This window comes from Epinephelus moara, chromosome 5, assembly GCF_006386435.1.
Source record: "Epinephelus moara isolate mb chromosome 5, YSFRI_EMoa_1.0, whole genome shotgun sequence".
Lineage (NCBI taxonomy): Eukaryota > Metazoa > Chordata > Actinopteri > Perciformes > Serranidae > Epinephelus > Epinephelus moara.
In genome coordinates this window covers 21,027,464-21,045,054 of record NC_065510.1, presented here as the reverse complement: position 1 = coordinate 21,045,054, position 17,591 = coordinate 21,027,464, and the positions used below count along the sequence as shown (strand labels likewise).

Here is a 17,591-nt window from a genome sequence, read left to right as displayed (position 1 = left end):
CTATCAAATATGGATATTAAAGGTTTCTTTTTAATAGTTACTGATATTATTAGAGACATGATGACAAAGACAGTTGATAAGAAGCTTTAAAGTCTGGTTTTCTCTCTTGTGCTTCAGCTCCTGTTCAACTATCTCAAACATAAAATCAATGTTTTCTCCAATATTTAGCATTATTTTGTTTTGTAAAGGAGCTGTAGGCAACATTCAGGGCATATCTATGATTCAGAGTCTGAGCCGGGATTGCCTCAACACAGCTCTCATCATGGAGAAGGCTGTTCCAGTGGCCAGCAGCTAACCATGCCCACAAGTAATTTGACGTAATGGCCAAACTGTGGAATCACAACCTCTGGGGTACGTCATGTCTCTAGTCTTTGGTGTGCTTGCTCGATGGGCTGAACAACATGTAAAATTGGGTCATTTATATCCAGAAGTGGAACTTTTTTGGTTTCATGCTGACACAGCTAACTGTTAACCAGGGGGTGGAACCACATTGTGGTTGTTGTGCTTCTACAACAGTGCTGTTCCACCACTGTCAGTCAGTCAAGTGTTATCAGCAGTAACTGACGTTTAAGTGCCGTGCGATAAACTACCCAGTGGGGCACACTCACAAAGATTCACATGCACATGTCTAGACCGGCTACCACAACAATGAACCGAGAAGTTTAGACTACAGCACACACAAAGAATCTTACTTCATCTCTGCTAAGATGAATGCAGTCTAATACAAGAGGCCTACAATACTTCCTACCATGGTGAAGGTCATAGCCCTATGTTCAGTTTTAGAGAGGCAGATTTAACTTTTAAAAGTATTCCTCTGCAGTCAACTAAAATATTGGTGATAATGGCCAAAATATTAGGAACACCTCTCAATGTAACACAAACAACTCAACAGCACCACAAACTACAGCCTCCAAAATGACCATTAACTCCTAAACAGTTTGAACCAAACATGAACATTATACTGTAACTTTCATGAAGGATTTATTGCAGGACTGTTGTATTTGGCTGTGTTAATTTTAGCCCCAGTAGTTCAAACAGGCAACTGAGTGTTGTAGGAATAAGGTCGCATGTTCATCCCTGTTTCTTTTTCCCCAAAATCAAATTTTTGCCATGGAAGTTCTATGATGCATGAGAAACTGCAAAGGTTGGATTTAGGGAAGAGTCTTATGAAAGAGGCACCTTCACTGCCAAACTGCTGAGAGGCCAACATGCTGTGACGCAAAGTTCTTATCTGATCCATACTGAACTTCAGTCTCTACTTCACGTCACTACGCCCCCCCAAAAGCTTTTCAAAAAAAAGTAAGTGCACCTCTTTTGTAATGTGTTATTATGATAGCTTAAATCAAATACAATGTGTATATGAACAAGTGAGCAAATACTGTTTGATACAATAATGCTGCTACAAAAGTGAAAGAACAATGTGATTTAAGGCTTTGAAGATTTTTAGCCAATCAGCTCCATACGCTTTCTCTGTTGTTCACACCTGCTCTGTCATTGGCTGTTTTTTGATAATACTTTATCACAACTGTTAAGTGTGCAGACTGTTGGTCTAATTAAGTAAATTATTTAATATTAAGTGACAGATATAGGACAGACAGGAAATATACTCATTGTACCAAATGTGAATGGATATAATGTTGGTTATATTTGAAGGAAAGAGAACAGCAATTAAAAAATGTTATAGACACTTTTGTGAAATTGAGTCACAACAGGGGAAGTAAAAGAGTTGTCTGAAATGTGCCTGCACTGAGGGGTAAATTGAACATTGACTTTCTGACAGTCAGTGGACTTTGCTTTGACCTGTGCGTCAAGGAGTACACAGTAACGCCTCTCTGTGGATGTCATAAAGAAAAAAAAAAAAAAAAAGCCCAGCCAGCATATATATAAATACAGAGCTAAAGATGCATCGTTGCTTTCTGCGGAGTGGCGCCCTTTATGGATTATAATCTGGCCAATCAAATCCTGCCTGGCAACAAACGACTGAGGATCAAAAGGAACCTTACATTTTAGACAAACATTGTAAGTATCTCTTTATGTTTTTACCATCACTTTGATAACTGGCTTATAAAATATTCACTAACCTTACAGTGAAATGAAGTACATGAGGTTAATGTTTACATGGTGTTTTTCCTCCTGGTTCTGACTGTGTGTCTCTGTGTGTTTGTGCATAGCTATAGCCCCAGTATTAGGAAACATGGTAGGACTTAAACCCTCAGATGTTCCCCCTCCACTCGGGGTGAAGATGGCGAGTGCTGGTGCTGCAGCCTGTGTAGCAGACCTTGTCACATTCCCTCTGGACACAGCTAAAGTCAGACTACAGGTATCCACTCAGTGATACTGACAATGAAAGAGGAAAACCTTTGTTCATTCATCACCAGTATCATAAAACATGTTGTCTTCACATTGACTACAATGTAGCTAACAGTGTTAATGATCTTTGTAACACAGTCCGATGTTGGCCACTATTGACTGAGCTTGACTTTTTAAACTTTGACCACTTCTCTACTCCTAAAATCAATTGTACTTCTGTAGCAACACGCTGAAACATTTAGTTTAAATATTTTCTACATCTGTTCTGTAAAGTTGGTTTTAACCATGAGCAAAATCTGTGACCCCAGATTCAGGGAGAGAAACAGGGAGTGGCAGGCATCCGCTACAGAGGGGTGTTTGGCACAATCAGCACCATGATCCGAACGGAGGGGCCCCGGTCTCTGTACAACGGGCTGGTGGCAGGGCTGCAGAGACAAGTGTGCTTTGCCTCCATCAGGATCGGCCTCTACGACAATGTCAAAAGTTTCTACACTGGGGGCACAGACAGTAAGTGGTTATTTGCAGGGCTTCTTTTAATTACATGTTTCTAAATAAATCTTTCACAACTCTCCACTTTGTGCATGTATAGGTCCTGTTTGTGCATGTATGTGTCTTTCGGACCTGTGTGTAATTGACAAGCAAGAGTGAAAACATTGAATTTCCCCTCAGGGGGATTGATAAAGTAAATAAACTTATAAACTTAACTTAAGCCAGACTATACAATAACCAAAATCCTTACATGAAAGGTGAATAGCAACACCAGTCAATTTTATTTATCAAGCTCGAAATCACTCCTCGGTCTCAAGAGGGCTTTACAATGCACACAACAAATCACACCCTCTATCCATAGACTATCAGTGTAGATAAAGAAAACCAATTTTCCTCCAATCAAAAAAAACAAGAAAGAACAACAAAAAATCAAACTGGAGGAAAAAGCAAGAAGCCTGAGGAAGGGCAACAGTAGTGGGTACCTGTTATCCAGCACTGACATATGTGCAACAGCTTCTGTGTATATATAATACAGACAGATGTAACAGCAGCAGAATATTAATACTGGGATACAATTACAATACCAAGTAAATAAAGTACACAGCATGTAATATGAAGTCAATATCAGGTGTAGTAAGAGTTTAGGGCAGTGATACTCAACTTAGAGCTGGGTTGGCCCATCAGACCATTTTCTAATTCAAAAGTAAAATACACTGATTTACACTGGAAATTTTTATGAAATACTTTTGGTGTAAATAAGTTGCAAGAGTGTATTAAAAAGCATCAAATTAGAGCTTGTTTATAAAAAACAAAGTGCCAGGGGAGGATCCCCCCTGATTGCAGTCAAATACAGCATATTTATATATAAATTATTTCTTGTTTATTAAATGGCCTCTTGACGTTTTGCAGAAGTGCCCCCTGTGGTAAAGCAAGTTGAGTATCTCTGGTTTAGGGCAAAGTGAAGAAGATCTGAGGGCAGTGACACAAACTGATGTTTTCAGAGTCAGACTTTCATTCACATGGTGTCAAAATAATCAGAAAAATGATTTGCCGACTAAAATTCACATGAACGCCCCCTCAAGTCGGAACAACAACTCCAAAAGTCTGCACAAATGTTGGTACACGAGTTGCCGAGTTGACATCATACATGCAGAAACATGGCAGATAAAAGTAAATGTTCAGTTGATGGTAATAATTCACACATTTCATGTACATTTTTTGCCCACATGTATTTTGAAATATGGTTTTAGGTTGTAAACTTTGGTAGTTGTCCATGTCAAGTAACCTAGGGTAGTTAGAAGCGCTATTTACTATCATTAGTCATTTAAAGCAACATTTTAGTAGATTTAGGGCATGTGCTAGTCCAACATCAGTCTGGGACAAAATCACTTTGTAATATGAAGCTTCAAACTGTTATTAACGTATTGTTTGAATGCTCTGAGCAATAAAATAGAACACAACTTCTTTGAAGCATCCATGTTGTTTCCACATTATGACTTCAAGCTCATTAACACACTGAAGTCAGAGGAACAACTTCCCAATTCTGCAAAAGAGAGCATCTGAGCAGCGCATGGATGCAAAAGACTGAGTTTTATAGATAGCAGGTGTTAATATATACACACATACTCCCTCTCACACACACTCACATACACACATATGTATATAAATCAAAGTACAAGCACCTCAAAGCTGCACTTAGTTACAGTGATTGAGTAGATGTACTTATGTTCCACCACTGATCTTTTCCATCTATCCCTCTCCAGACCCTAGTGTGCTGATCCGTATCCTGGCTGGCTGCACCACAGGCGCCATGGCAGTGTCTTTTGCACAACCCACTGATGTGGTAAAGGTTCGATTTCAAGCCCAGATGAACCTGGACGGCGTTGCCCGTCGCTACAGTGGCACCATGCAGGCCTACAAACACATCTTCCAGAATGAGGGTTTACGTGGACTCTGGAAAGGTGCTACTTTGTGCCTCATCTAACATGAAAATACGACCCAGAGATGACTTTTAACTGTGTGGTTTCTTTTTTCTGGCCCCTTTAGGCACATTACCCAACATCACAAGAAATGCACTGGTCAACTGCACAGAGCTGGTGACATACGACCTGATCAAAGAGGCCATCCTCAGACACAATCTGATGTCAGGTGAGTGACAAAGCTCATGTGTGCCTGGGTTACAGCAACACACACACACACACACTGCCATCCCAGAGAGACAGCTGATTGGTTAGAGATCCACACACCCTCTCGCCCCTTCAACTCTTCCACAGCTGATAACAGCGCACAAGCTGGTACAGAACATGGTGCAATATCCCCCCCACAGCGCTGTAAATACAGTAGTTAATACAACATTTATCTCAATCATTTATATTGCCTCATTCACAACGTTACGTAATCTGCTGACATGAGTTTCTGTCCTGCTCAGCTCAGAGCAAAGGCCCTCTGGTTGCCTTCATACTTTTCACTTTGTTCACAATCTTTCTCTCCACAGACAATCTGCCCTGCCACTTTGTATCTGCGTTTGGTGCTGGCTTTGTCACCACCGTGATTGCTTCCCCAGTAGATGTGGTGAAAACTAGATACATGAACTCACCACCGGGCCAGTACAGGAGCGCGATCAACTGTGCCTGGACCATGATGACGAAAGAGGGGCCGACGGCTTTCTACAAAGGGTGAGCTCCTCCTCTCTGACCCCAGCACACTCTCATTGGTTCAGAGAATGTTGGTACTTGAGGTTGCAGGTGTAGGGAAGGGGGGGAAGTAGAGGACACACACCCGTCATGAATTTGCCACCCCCAATAAAAACATGGAAGTAGCATGGAAGATCAAAACTTTTAATTAAGACATTAATTAAGACATTAACACCATAAATGAATGAAAAACAGCACTATTTGGTGCATACAAATCAACCAAAATGTCATGGTAGACGTCCCCCAAAAATGAACCCTAGGCCTTTGCTGGAGGTCATTTGATAACAAATGTTTTAAGCTAAGCTGCATTTACAGACCTATTAAACCTTTCATTTTCTTTGTCTCCTCAAGGTTTATTCCCTCATTTCTGAGGCTGGGATCGTGGAACGTTGTGATGTTTGTCTCATTCGAACAAATCAAGAGAGCCATGATGGTGACAAAGAAGAGGATTGAGGACAGAAACTGAGATGCCCGTTTCAAAGTGGGACTGAAAAATCTGAAAAACTACTGGGTTGGAACCTCGATACGATAATATCAATTTTAGTTTTGTTCTTTTTGTCCTGTGGTGACAAAGAAGGAAATCCTTTGTTGAAAAAGGGATATCAGAGTGGAGTGCAGTGTGTACTTGACTCTATGTTGAACTGATGAAGAAATGCAGTTCTATCTTTATATTTATCATTTTTCATAAATGAACCTATTTGAAATTTAATGGGAGTGAATGTTGCCAACACCAGGTTGTGATAGCCCTCCTTTGGGAAGTTGAGTTTGCACTTTAAGATCTGTAAATCTGCAAAGTATGGACTGTTTCACTTGTATTGCCAGGCAACAGCTTGGGTCCACGTTTACTTCCTGTCAGCGTATGTCATTCACATATCCTGCAAATATAACAGAAATACAAAAGGACCCATTTAAAATATTATGAGACGTCTGAAACAGTCCGTACATTTTTGGCAGCTTACAGCAGTGCACCGTTCCATAACACTGGTGCCAATAATAAAAAATACTGGTGCTTGCTAATGAACTTGTGCGATCACTTCCACCACACGAAACACATTTCAAAACATTAAAATGTGTATTTATTAACTCTGAGTCAGACGTGTTAATCTTTACATACCTTCCTCAAAAGCAGATCACAGCATAATAACAACAGGTAATAAAAATGCAGTCTTCAGACATACAAATTCATGAAAAAGGAAGCAAACAACCATTTTGAGTTCCACATCACCTATATTACAGAATACAGATGCCATCAACGGGGACACATTAGAACATGCACAAACTTAGCCATGGTCTCTGGACATAGAAAATCAAATTCCTGAGTGGAACAACTGTGAGATCTTGTTTACATCACTACAAACAAGACAGCTACACATATGGTAGTTTAATCTTTTAACTGCAACAATTTTGGCTGCTTGCTCGCTGAAAGTGCTTAAAGCCTCACAAAAGACAGACCCGTTATCTGTACAGTCCTCTGCAGCAGCTCTCATTTCGCCTCCACAGTACGAAGGTTAATTAAACACTGGAATGGTCATTTTTGAGGTATAGGGTGTTAGCTTTGTGCTCCATTTTAAAACCCTTAACTCTCACTTTAACAGGATAAACAGAGCAGGACTAATGAGCCACAAAAACCGAATATAAGAGGATTCATGTGTTCAGATTTTTGAGTGACTGGCCAACTTCAATCTGTTTTTTATGCCTTTAATGTTCAGCACTGCTTAAGCTTCTTGCCTTCGTCAGGGCGAGGTGGAGAGGTGAGGGAACACTTCTGAATAATGTTAGTTTTTAGAGCGGACAGTCAATGTGAGGGTTACGGCAGGGTCCTGTAGATGCATCTTGACTATGTTATGGAATTTTTCTCTGTACTGATTGAACTGCATGATGCTTTCTGGTTCTTCTGCCACCCAGAATTTATCAAATTCATACGCCAGATAACCTAGAAGACAAGAAACACACACACAAGAGAATTCCTTATAAAAACAGACAACCAAACTTCAGTTTCTTTTAAAAAATGTGTTTTATTTTTCTAGCAGATGGTGAAGAATAGAAAAATTATGTATTGTTTTTCACTCACAGTATAGCTGATGGAAGTGCCGGAGCTCAGGTGCGCCCTGTACTGTGTTATAGAAATGGGGTTTCAAAGCCCCGCTCTTCAGGAGGCTGTAGGCCATCTCTGTCAGGTTGATCCCAACGATGGCATATGAATACCTGAAATATGAGGATTATGATATTAGCATAAAGTGCATGCCAAAAGCGACTGTGCACATAAAAGCCATAATACTGAAAATATGGGGATATTAATACTGTACATATATGAATGTCTCCTACCCGAGTTTAGGATGGTTTGCATGAGACAACACCTGACGAGCCTCCTCTGTGTAGTTTTCACTGAAGAAACTGTAATATAAACATTTCATTATAATTTGTAAGATGAAGCAGCTAGATCTAGTCAGTGGATTTGGATGAGGAGGAATAATGTCAGTTGGGGGCTAGCAGGGGGACCTACTAAGCAGGGTACATAACTCCTTGAGATCAGGTGGAGAGATCCACCAATCAGTCCTCTCAGGAGAAAATCCAGGAAGAGGGAGGTTATTTAAGTGTGGGAGTGGCCTATTTGAATCCCTTTTGTTTCAGACCATGCTGCACGGTGAGTGTGTTTGCTGATGCTGTGAGTTTATCTTCTCTATCTCCTTTAACTTTAGCTTATATTGGAGTTATGCTATGTAGCGTGTGACACATGGTATGGTGAATGTGCTAGGAAAACTAGTATCGACACGTCACTACTTGGAACTCGCATAAACGGCGCCGATGGTGTCCTTGGCTTTTAGAGACTGTTTAGACCTGGTATTAACATGCGTCTCGGGTGATCTGATCACAAATGGACAGCACTTAGTACAGGTGTAACCAGCCACCGATATGTATTGTGATCCGATCACTCAAACCACTTGCCAAGGTTGTCTAGGACGCCATACTCATGTGTCCCCAACAAAGACTGCGTCATCAGTGCAGGACATGATGGTTGTTTTGATGACAGTGAGTAGTAAATCTAACATGCTTCTATTTCTCATGGTGAACATTTTATCAACCATTATATTATTTTTTATTATTACACTCTGACAGGGTACAGTTGTCACCCTTGTCGACATGTTGCAGCCTATGGACTCTTCATGTGCTTTGTCATAGTCACAGCTATAACTGCCTCTTGTAATACCGATTAAGGGCTCTGATAACTCCATGGTCTGTTTTTCCATCAAGAAGACTCAAGAGGATGCTGATACTTCTTTCTCTCAATATTCTGCCCCGGCTTTCATGTGTTTCATCATGGTATGTTACAACATAGGCAACTAGACTGCCAGACGTAAACACACATGCATGACCCTACACAGATGAATCATTAACAGGGATCTGTGAAGCTTCTCTGTACATGGGGCCAGTTCAATCAAAACCTTCGCTGCAGTTTTGCTTGGTTTCGGCACCAGTATGAAGTCCAGCTGATTATATATCCTTTTAGATTTGGGATTGAACTTTCAAGCTCCTATTGACACACAGCTGGAAAACAGGTTTAGTTTGCTTGGTCAGATTCTCTATCTGTGTCGTGTCTCACTCTTTCCTTATGTTTTGTTGCTTTTTATTTACTGACTGCCTTGCAACAAGGTTACTTAGAGGTAAAACTGCCCAGAGAGAAGCCTAAGATCATATAAAACCCAGTATGTTACAAAAGGTTTATATCAATTTTCATGTGATTGTATTTAGATGTAAATTAAACTTACGAGTTAAAAGGGTACATGTCTTTCCATCATTGATAAAGTAAGTGGTGAAAGAGATGACAGTGGATGGTAATGGTCTCAGGTTCTGATGGTCAGTACTGATATAATCTGCAGTTCTTTAGTAGCTCATAAATGTCTCCTTTTTATTTATTAAGGACTCACACAAGGTTGATGAGGCCCAGCAGGCCCATTCCTCTGAAGTCAGTCTTCGGGTCGTCTCCTTGGAATCCGATGTCTCCCCACTGTTTGGTTATCCTCGACTCCAGTTTGACCGTTGGCATCAACAGGTCCCACAGCTGAGAGCACAAATAATTCAAGGGTTACACATTTTAATTGCCACTGTGCTGAGTCACAGGTACAATGACACTGAGCATAACATTCTAGATTCATAATCAATACTTTCAATAATGTAATCTAAATCATGCCATTTTATTGTGCTGTCTCACTCAATTACATTTCATAAATCTCCTTCTAAAGCCTCAACTATCTTCAATATGCCCATTTTAGCTCATGGCAAGGTTATTATAGATACTAAAACTAAACTGGGTGTGAACAAACATTTTAGTTAATTGAAATAAAAAAAAAACTAACAATATGGTGTACTTACAAAAATAACAAATAAAAATATGCAGGAAATGTTTTTTGTTTAAAAAAAATTTAGTCTTTGTCAATTAAAAAACTAAAATTAATACTGAGACTAAATGAAACTTAAACAATGAAAACTAAGTGAAACTTAACTGAATTGCGAACAAAAAACTTTAAAACAAAATATATAAAAATACCAATGAAAAATACATAACTGTAATAATTCTGGTTCATGGTGTTGAGTCTGTTTAAAAATGCTGTATTTATCAATCAAATCAAACTGTCACTTCACTGTGTTACGGGTCCTCAAAGACTCATCCAAAATACCACTGAATTGTAAAAATATGTCAGTGGTTCACCATGTTCAGAATTGTACCATAATAGATATATGTGTACTCTGAACATTCTTGGGCCCTGATCACACAAAGCGTTATAGAAGCTGGAGGCGGCATTTTAAAATTGTTTTTAATGAGAATTAAGCTTTTGGCTCGTTGTTTTTGCATTGCTACAAGCCTCATGCTTCTGCGCTCTAAACGCCTGGTGTTTTGCTGGAGCACTCTGAACTCCTCAAGCTGAAAAAACTTCAACTCAGAGCAGAAAAGCACCCCATGTCATCTCCACTTTTTTCCTATTATCAAATCAGATGATTTGAAATGCGGGCCTTCTGTGATGGTCAGGACAAGTTAACACTTGGTAAACATTGGAGGAGAAACTAGTGGTAGCGGTTGCTGAATACCCAGAGCTATATGACTTTACAAACCACAGTTACCACAATCTCCATAGAAAACAGCAGGTGTGGAAGCAGGTAAGTGCAGTGCCTGAAACAGCCGTCATTGAGACGGAACTGCTGGACCAACTGGTGGTACTCCACCCTCTTTTTTAGGGTGTCATGTACCCACAGAGATCTCTGTTTCGCTGTGCCCATCAAACTACATGCTGAGCGCCTCTCACCCTCAACCAAAGCTAAAGCAAGTACCCTCTGCCTGTCCGTTTTAGTAACTAGATACAAATTACTGTGAAATAAATAAATCAAATAAATAAATGGCAGATTGATAACACAGGGAGGTTAGGGTAAGGAGATGTTGGGGTGGTTGCCTGGCAACATTAAAAAGGCGCAGCAAGCTTTTTTAAGTTTATTTAAATTTATATACTTTATTAATCCCCTGAGGAGAAATTCAATGTTTTCACTCTTGCTTGTCAATTACACACAGGTCCAAAAGACACACACATGCACAAACAGGACCTATACATGCACAAAGTGGAGAGATGTCAGAGTGAGGGGGCTGCCCTTGGTGAGGTGCCCCGAGCGGTTGGGGGGTTCGGTGCCTTGCTCAGGGGCACCTCGGCAGTGCCCAGGAGGTGAACTGGCCCCTCTCCAGCCACCAGTCCACACTCCATATTTGGTCCGGACGGGGACTCGAACAGGCGACCCTCCGGTTCCCAACCCAAGTCCCTATGGACTGAGCTACTGCCGCCCCAGTACTAGTGGTGTTGTGCGGTGCAGTTTCTATGTGATCGGGGCCTCATTTGTTCTGAGGAACAGTTACCATACGGCTAAAAAAATGGATTGAGAAGCAGGAACACACGAACACACACCTTCAACAGCATGGCCTCGTGCTCTTCATTCTCAGAGCTGAAGACTTCCTTTCTCAGTTCTTCCACAGAAACATACAGGCTGTTGGTTCCTGTTATCTGTAACAGACAGATGTGTAGGCTTCCCCTGAACCTAGATAGATAAGGGGATTCAGCAAATAATGAATACACTGATTCAAAAATCACACTACCACTACATTTAATATGATTTGGACATAATGAAATTGATGGTGACAAGTAATTGCAAAACAACAGATAAGAAGTGAGCTTACAGCGGATCTTTCTGAGGTTTGATATTCTTCTCTTTCATAATTTGATCCACACATTGCTCTAAATTATCCTTGTTGGTTTCCAAAGCTCCTCTTAAAACCTACAGAGAAGGAAAGCACAGGAGAGAAGGAGGTAGCCACAGAAGGGTAATAACACAGTGAGCAACCAGACAGAAAATCCGCAGTGGTTTCTTAATAATCTGTGCTGTCAGCCAGAGAAAAAAAACCCTTTCAAAGTCAGCCTCAGAAACAATGAAAAAGATGGCCAGGCATTTCTGTTTCTACACTGAATGGGCTGTTGAATCGGAAAATGCTTACCTTGCTCTAAATGACAAGTAGAGTCAATTCATCTGAGATTGGCAAGTATATTTTAAGATAAGAACTGATTACGCTCACAGGATATGTTTTATTGGAGTTCATACATCCTACAACAGCCTTACAGATAATGAGCAGGTCAGTAATCTAGCAAGAGGTGTTTCCTCTACACTTCTTTGTGAGCCGGCATAGTTTTACAACAATTAATCACACACATCTGCAGTGAGACTACTGTCCAGATCTACAGAAAGGGATCACATTGCCCCAATCCTGGCGTGTTAACACTGGCTGCAGACATACTGTTTGTTTTGAAAATCCCAAATGGTTGCTCATATCATATTTCTGAAAGGGCCTCAAGTCTGCCCAACAAAGACTGCCTGCCAACTCACAGTGCAGACTCAAACAGTCTGAGAACACAGTTTTGCTTTCATGGCATTGGAGAAAAACAGCTTCTAATGCATCTGAAGAACTCATGTCTTTGCATTTTGATTAAGTGACCTACTTTCATGGCCCATACAATATTTCCACTGTGTATATACAGTACGTATCAAAAAATCAAAAAACATCTTACCGACCAAAAGCACTGACAGATTACCGTAATTGTTATAGGTCATTTTGCTGTTGGTCAGCAAGTTTGTGCTGAAGTGATCATGTGATTGTCTGTCAGCCATATAAACGAAAATTTAACTTAAATAGTACAGTAATAGTAATAGCACAAATAGTCATGCTGAAAGCTATTATTACACCACGAATATTTAAGCTGACCCTGGAAATCGCCCAGGAGCAATGCTTGGTATCTCTATAACCAAACATATCTACTAAAAAACTGAGAGTTAACATTTTCTTACCTTGCTCTTTGATGAGCGGAGAGAATATTCTACAACAGGACATGAGAAGCAGATTAATATGATGGAAAATAATGTATACTTAAGCAGGAGAAGCAAACTGGATTTGGGATAATTTCATTCACCTGCTTTTGTTGTCCTTGTGGCCCCAGGCTTGTATCCAGAGCATATTCTCTGCAGCTCACATTTCCCTGTTGCTTGTCTGATGAACCACTTCAGCCAGTACCTCAGGAATGACGTGTAGACGTACTGCCAGATATACCCCAGCATCTTCTGCAGCACGGACAGAGAAAAGACAGGGGGCGCTTAAGTAATTCAGGGTATATGCAGGAATCCTGAGGTTAATTTCAATACCTTTTTAAGACTTTTTTAAGACCTTACAAAAAAACCTTAAGACCTCAAAGCCACTTCAAGCTGTCTTTAGCAGCAACGCATCTTTAACTTACTAGTCAGTTGTAGTTTGCAATTAAATATATGGAGCACAAACATAGAAGAGAACTCAGATAAGATGAGACGGATTTTTTATTGTCTTTTGCTCCTCTGTTTGGCGCCTGGACGTGCGCCGTCTCGTGATGTCACACAGTAACGCGTGTGCCTACCTACACATCGTTGTTTGTAATAGTCGCGAGGAGGAAAATAAATTATACATTCATGGATACTTTCTGTCAAAGTTTGAATGCCAAGAAAATTTAATACGTCATTAAAATCGCGATTAAGACTTTTTAATACTTTTTAAGGGCCTTAATTTTCTGACATTTGATTNGTAATAGTCGCGAGGAGGAAAATAAATTATACATTCATGGATACTTTCTGTCAAAGTTTGAATGCCAAGAAAATTTAATATGTCATAAAATCGCGATTAAGACTTTTTAATACTTTTTAAGGGCCTTAATTTTCTGGCATTTGATTTATCAACTTTTAATACTTTTAAAGACCCCGCGGACACCCTGTAATTTAGGTGGAAAAATCTGACTCTGACAAGCAGACAAATTTGACTCCCGTAGCCATCGGTGATGGACGGTCCTACAGCAGGGGTAACTCTTTGATTTTCATTCTTGAGTGCAAGAAATATCATTGCAAGCTATGGATCAAAAAACTACCTGGCAGTATAAAGTATAAGGTTGCATGTGATCAAAGCCAAGAAGTTAAAACACTTATGCAAGGTCAGCATTATAAATATCAACTAACATGGGGGGGAGACAGTACTTAGTAAAAGTACTACTACCACATGCACTCCATATTTCTCAATGGGTTACCCCATTATAAGACATAATATTTTTGCCCGATCAAACAGGGCTATGGTAATTAACACTGGAGAAGGTCAGGCAAAATGTATCTATATGAATCGGGGTGGTCATCACTCTTTTGTTCACTATGTGAGTGAACATGAGTGATATGTGCATACACGTATTCATGTGTCTGTTTGTGCTTTATATGGATATGTGTAGGCACGTGTATACATATACAGTATTTGTGTACAAGCAGTTCATTTAATAGTAAAAGTCCTATTACTATTAATATCTGAGTGAGATAGTCCCTCTTTTTGTAATTATTCATTTTCTCATCTAACTTATTCCTGTATCCTGTATGTTAGTCCTTCTGTACAGAGTTTGCATGTTCTCCCCGTGTCAGCGTGGGTTTTCTCTGGGTACTCCGGCTTCCTCCCACAGTGCAAAGTGAAGCAGGTTAGGTTAATTAGTGATATAAATTACCCGTAGGTGTGAATGTGAGTGTGAATGGTTGTCTGTCTCTATGTGTCAGCGCTGTGATAAACTGGTGACCTGTCCAGGGTGTATCCTGTCTCACACCCAGTTTCAGCTGAGATAGGCTCCAGCCCCCCTGTGACCCCTAACAGGATAAGCGGTGCCATGAAATGTTATTTAAATAATCAAATTTTAAAATTCAAGTGGGCTTTATTTGCATTTATTAACATTGTAGCTGGTCAAGCTGGAGCTGTGTTTATTAGGGCTGCAACTGATTATTATTTCCATTATCAATTAATCTGCTATATTCTTTTTTTTTATTTATATTTGGTTTTAACATTTAAAACGTATTGGGAAAAAAAATAAAATAAAATACTAATAACCATCAAGATTTCATAGAGTCCAAGTTGATCACCAGATGTCTTGTACAAAATATGTTATTCAATTTACTATAATGCAACACAATAAAAGTTAAAAAGAAAAAAAGGAGCTGTAACCATAAACAATTACCATAAGAGCTACTTACCAGCTACCTGTCTATCCCACAGCTAATCGATTAATTGACGAATTGGTACAGCTCTAAATGCCATCTTTTATACAGATGGGCATTTTGACCTATAACAAGGCATCACATTTAACAAGCTGATCATATGATTTAAATGTATCAGAGTAGAAGTACAAAGCAACTTAAAATGGAAATATTCAAGTGTAGTACATCTACCTCCACACTGTTTTTAAGCACAGTGCCTGAGTAACGTTAAATGTACGTTCTTAATTTCCACCACTGCCACACGACACGTTCCCAATCCCATTGTGATGACTGAAACACTAGTGTCTGTGTCATGATGACAATGGCCAGTGTTCAGAGTAGTTTAGACAATATTCTGCATTTTAAAAAAGCAGCATTCAATACAGGAGAGGGTCAACTGATCGTAAGCCACCATTAAAACACTAATATATAACCTACAATAAAATGGGACCATGCTAATGTGAAAGGAAGAGCTGAAGAGAGAAGGCTAGCCAACAGCCAAAACAATAGCATTGTGGTAGCTAGCATTAGCGCTAATGCTAACTTCAGACTAAACGTGAACATTTCGTTTATGTTAAACTAGAAAGATTGGGCGAGTTTAGTGGCGCTTCAGCACACGGTCTACCCACGTGTTAGCAAACTGATAGCTAGTTACCTCTGATTTTAATTAACGAAATGAGCTAACTAGCTTCAAAACTCAGATGACAGTTAACCGGTTCAGACAACAGGTTGTCACTGTGTTCGCCCAACTGTTAGCTAGCTGTGTTAACTTAGATTAGGTTGCGTCGTAAGCACTGATGTACTTAATGGTTTTTAATGATGTTGAACAAGAAGCTGAAATTAATCTTACCCTCCTGCCGAAGAGACAAAGACACACTCAAACTTATAATCACTTGCAAGCTATTAGCCGTGTGGTTAAGTTAATGTTAGCAACGTTTCTCTTGACAACAGTCTGGCTGTGGTGCGTTCATGATCCAACCAGACACACAGCCGTTTCAACGCACGTAAAGAGACGCACCTAAGAAATCAAGGATATTGGATGAAATGCATTCTTACTTTAAAAAATTACACGTGGATTCTTATAAAGGTGTTTTGGGAGCGAGTATTTCGCAATTTATGCCGGAAATAGCGTACACAGTCTGAGAAAACAAGCTTTAAGTCATTGAAACGTTAATTTCCAGATATCAATGAACATCTCATATGCCACGCCAGCCTGTCAGTCCTCAACGCTGCTGCAGCGCCATCTACTGTTCACACTTTGCTGCTGTCTGCACCAGCCTGCACTGCATGGACTGTGCTTCACAGCTACACACAGACAACCATCGTTCAAATATCGTGTATTTTAAGCTTTAGCTGGACAGTAGATGTACACGAGAGGAGTGTTTACCCACTGACTCATAATGACCCCAAGGCCTTTCTCACAGACAAACCGAAACTGGCTGCACTGTTGTTGAAATTACAGTCTGCAGATGAGGTTGGTTTCTGCTGATAGAATAAAAAAAAAAAATGCCTTTCCCAATTTAACCACAAGATGATGCCAGATTCCCAATATGCATGAGATTATAGTGATGTTTTAAAAATGGACCATTCATTGTAATCCACTATTCTATACCATTAATATAGCCTAGAATATTACACTTTGTGTCATGTCTGGCCACTGTTAAAAATGGCTGCAACAGACCACACATCCTCAAATCATTAAATAGCATTTCTTTCTCATCAGCTGTGTCCCTTTTTCCACACAGGCTGCACATATGCCCTCACACTGAAGAAGTCATCTGGCATATCAGCGATGCATGATGCAATCTATCCTGAGTAGCTCACCAATGGTGCACTCAACTGTAATTAAGTTGCGGTCTACCTTCTCACCTAATCAGCCCCTCTGGGCATTTAAAGGCAGGAGGTCTATCCCATACAATTACTGCATTCCAACAGGAGCTCCCATCCCAGACCCAGGCTATATTTGAACGCTGAATCTCCAAAGTAACCACTTAGATCATAATAAGAGTCGAGCAGGGGTCAACATAGACATAGCCTTAATGCTGATATTAAATCAGTTATAACAGCACTGGTAGACATGACACAAAATCATCTTTATTGCACCACAGGTAGGGTGAATAATAATGGTTACTACATTTAATATAGACTTTAAATGTTTTGCAGTTGTCCCTTTCTTGTCCACCTACAGGGGCGTGTCCTTCAGGTGGCCAGGGTTGGCAAGGGATGACATGATTGACAGGATGATTAAACCAAGAAGAAGAAGATATGCAATATTAATCTCAAGGGGAATTCAATTTTTTCATTCAGTTGTCATACACACACAAGCCCGAAATACACACATATGCACAAACGAACCTACACATGCATGAAATGGAGAGATGTCAGAACGACACATTTGGTCTGGGTGGGGACTTGAGCCGACGACCCTCTGGTTCCCAACCCCTATGGACTGAGCTACTGCCACTCCACCACAGATTCTTGAGAGGAAACCAAAGC

General features: G+C 40.1%; 2 protein-coding genes across 2 annotated transcripts; one reads left to right on the top strand and one right to left on the bottom strand.

The window, feature by feature from the left end:
- Positions 1 to 1,859: 1,859 nt before the first annotated feature.
- Positions 1,860 to 6,575, top strand: ucp1 (uncoupling protein 1). Its single transcript, XM_050044107.1, has 7 exons — positions 1,860 to 2,019; positions 2,172 to 2,320; positions 2,619 to 2,817; positions 4,563 to 4,760; positions 4,846 to 4,947; positions 5,294 to 5,474; positions 5,844 to 6,575. Exons 2-7 carry the CDS (start codon positions 2,195 to 2,197, stop codon positions 5,956 to 5,958), a joined length of 921 nt encoding a protein of 306 aa, XP_049900064.1. The 5' UTR covers positions 1,860 to 2,019; positions 2,172 to 2,194; the 3' UTR covers positions 5,959 to 6,575.
- A 123-nt stretch (positions 6,576 to 6,698) lies between these two features.
- On the bottom strand, positions 6,699 to 16,094 carry elmod2 (ELMO/CED-12 domain containing 2). The gene is made up of 9 exons (XM_050044109.1): positions 15,946 to 16,094; positions 12,989 to 13,136; positions 12,867 to 12,895; positions 11,707 to 11,804; positions 11,438 to 11,567; positions 9,419 to 9,552; positions 7,818 to 7,886; positions 7,564 to 7,697; positions 6,699 to 7,425 (listed from the first exon to the last, which is right to left on the bottom strand). The coding sequence occupies exons 2-9, from the start codon at positions 13,131 to 13,133 to the stop codon at positions 7,268 to 7,270; spliced, it is 897 nt and encodes a 298-aa protein (XP_049900066.1). The 5' UTR covers positions 13,134 to 13,136; positions 15,946 to 16,094; the 3' UTR covers positions 6,699 to 7,267.
- Positions 16,095 to 17,591: the final 1,497 nt, after the last annotated feature.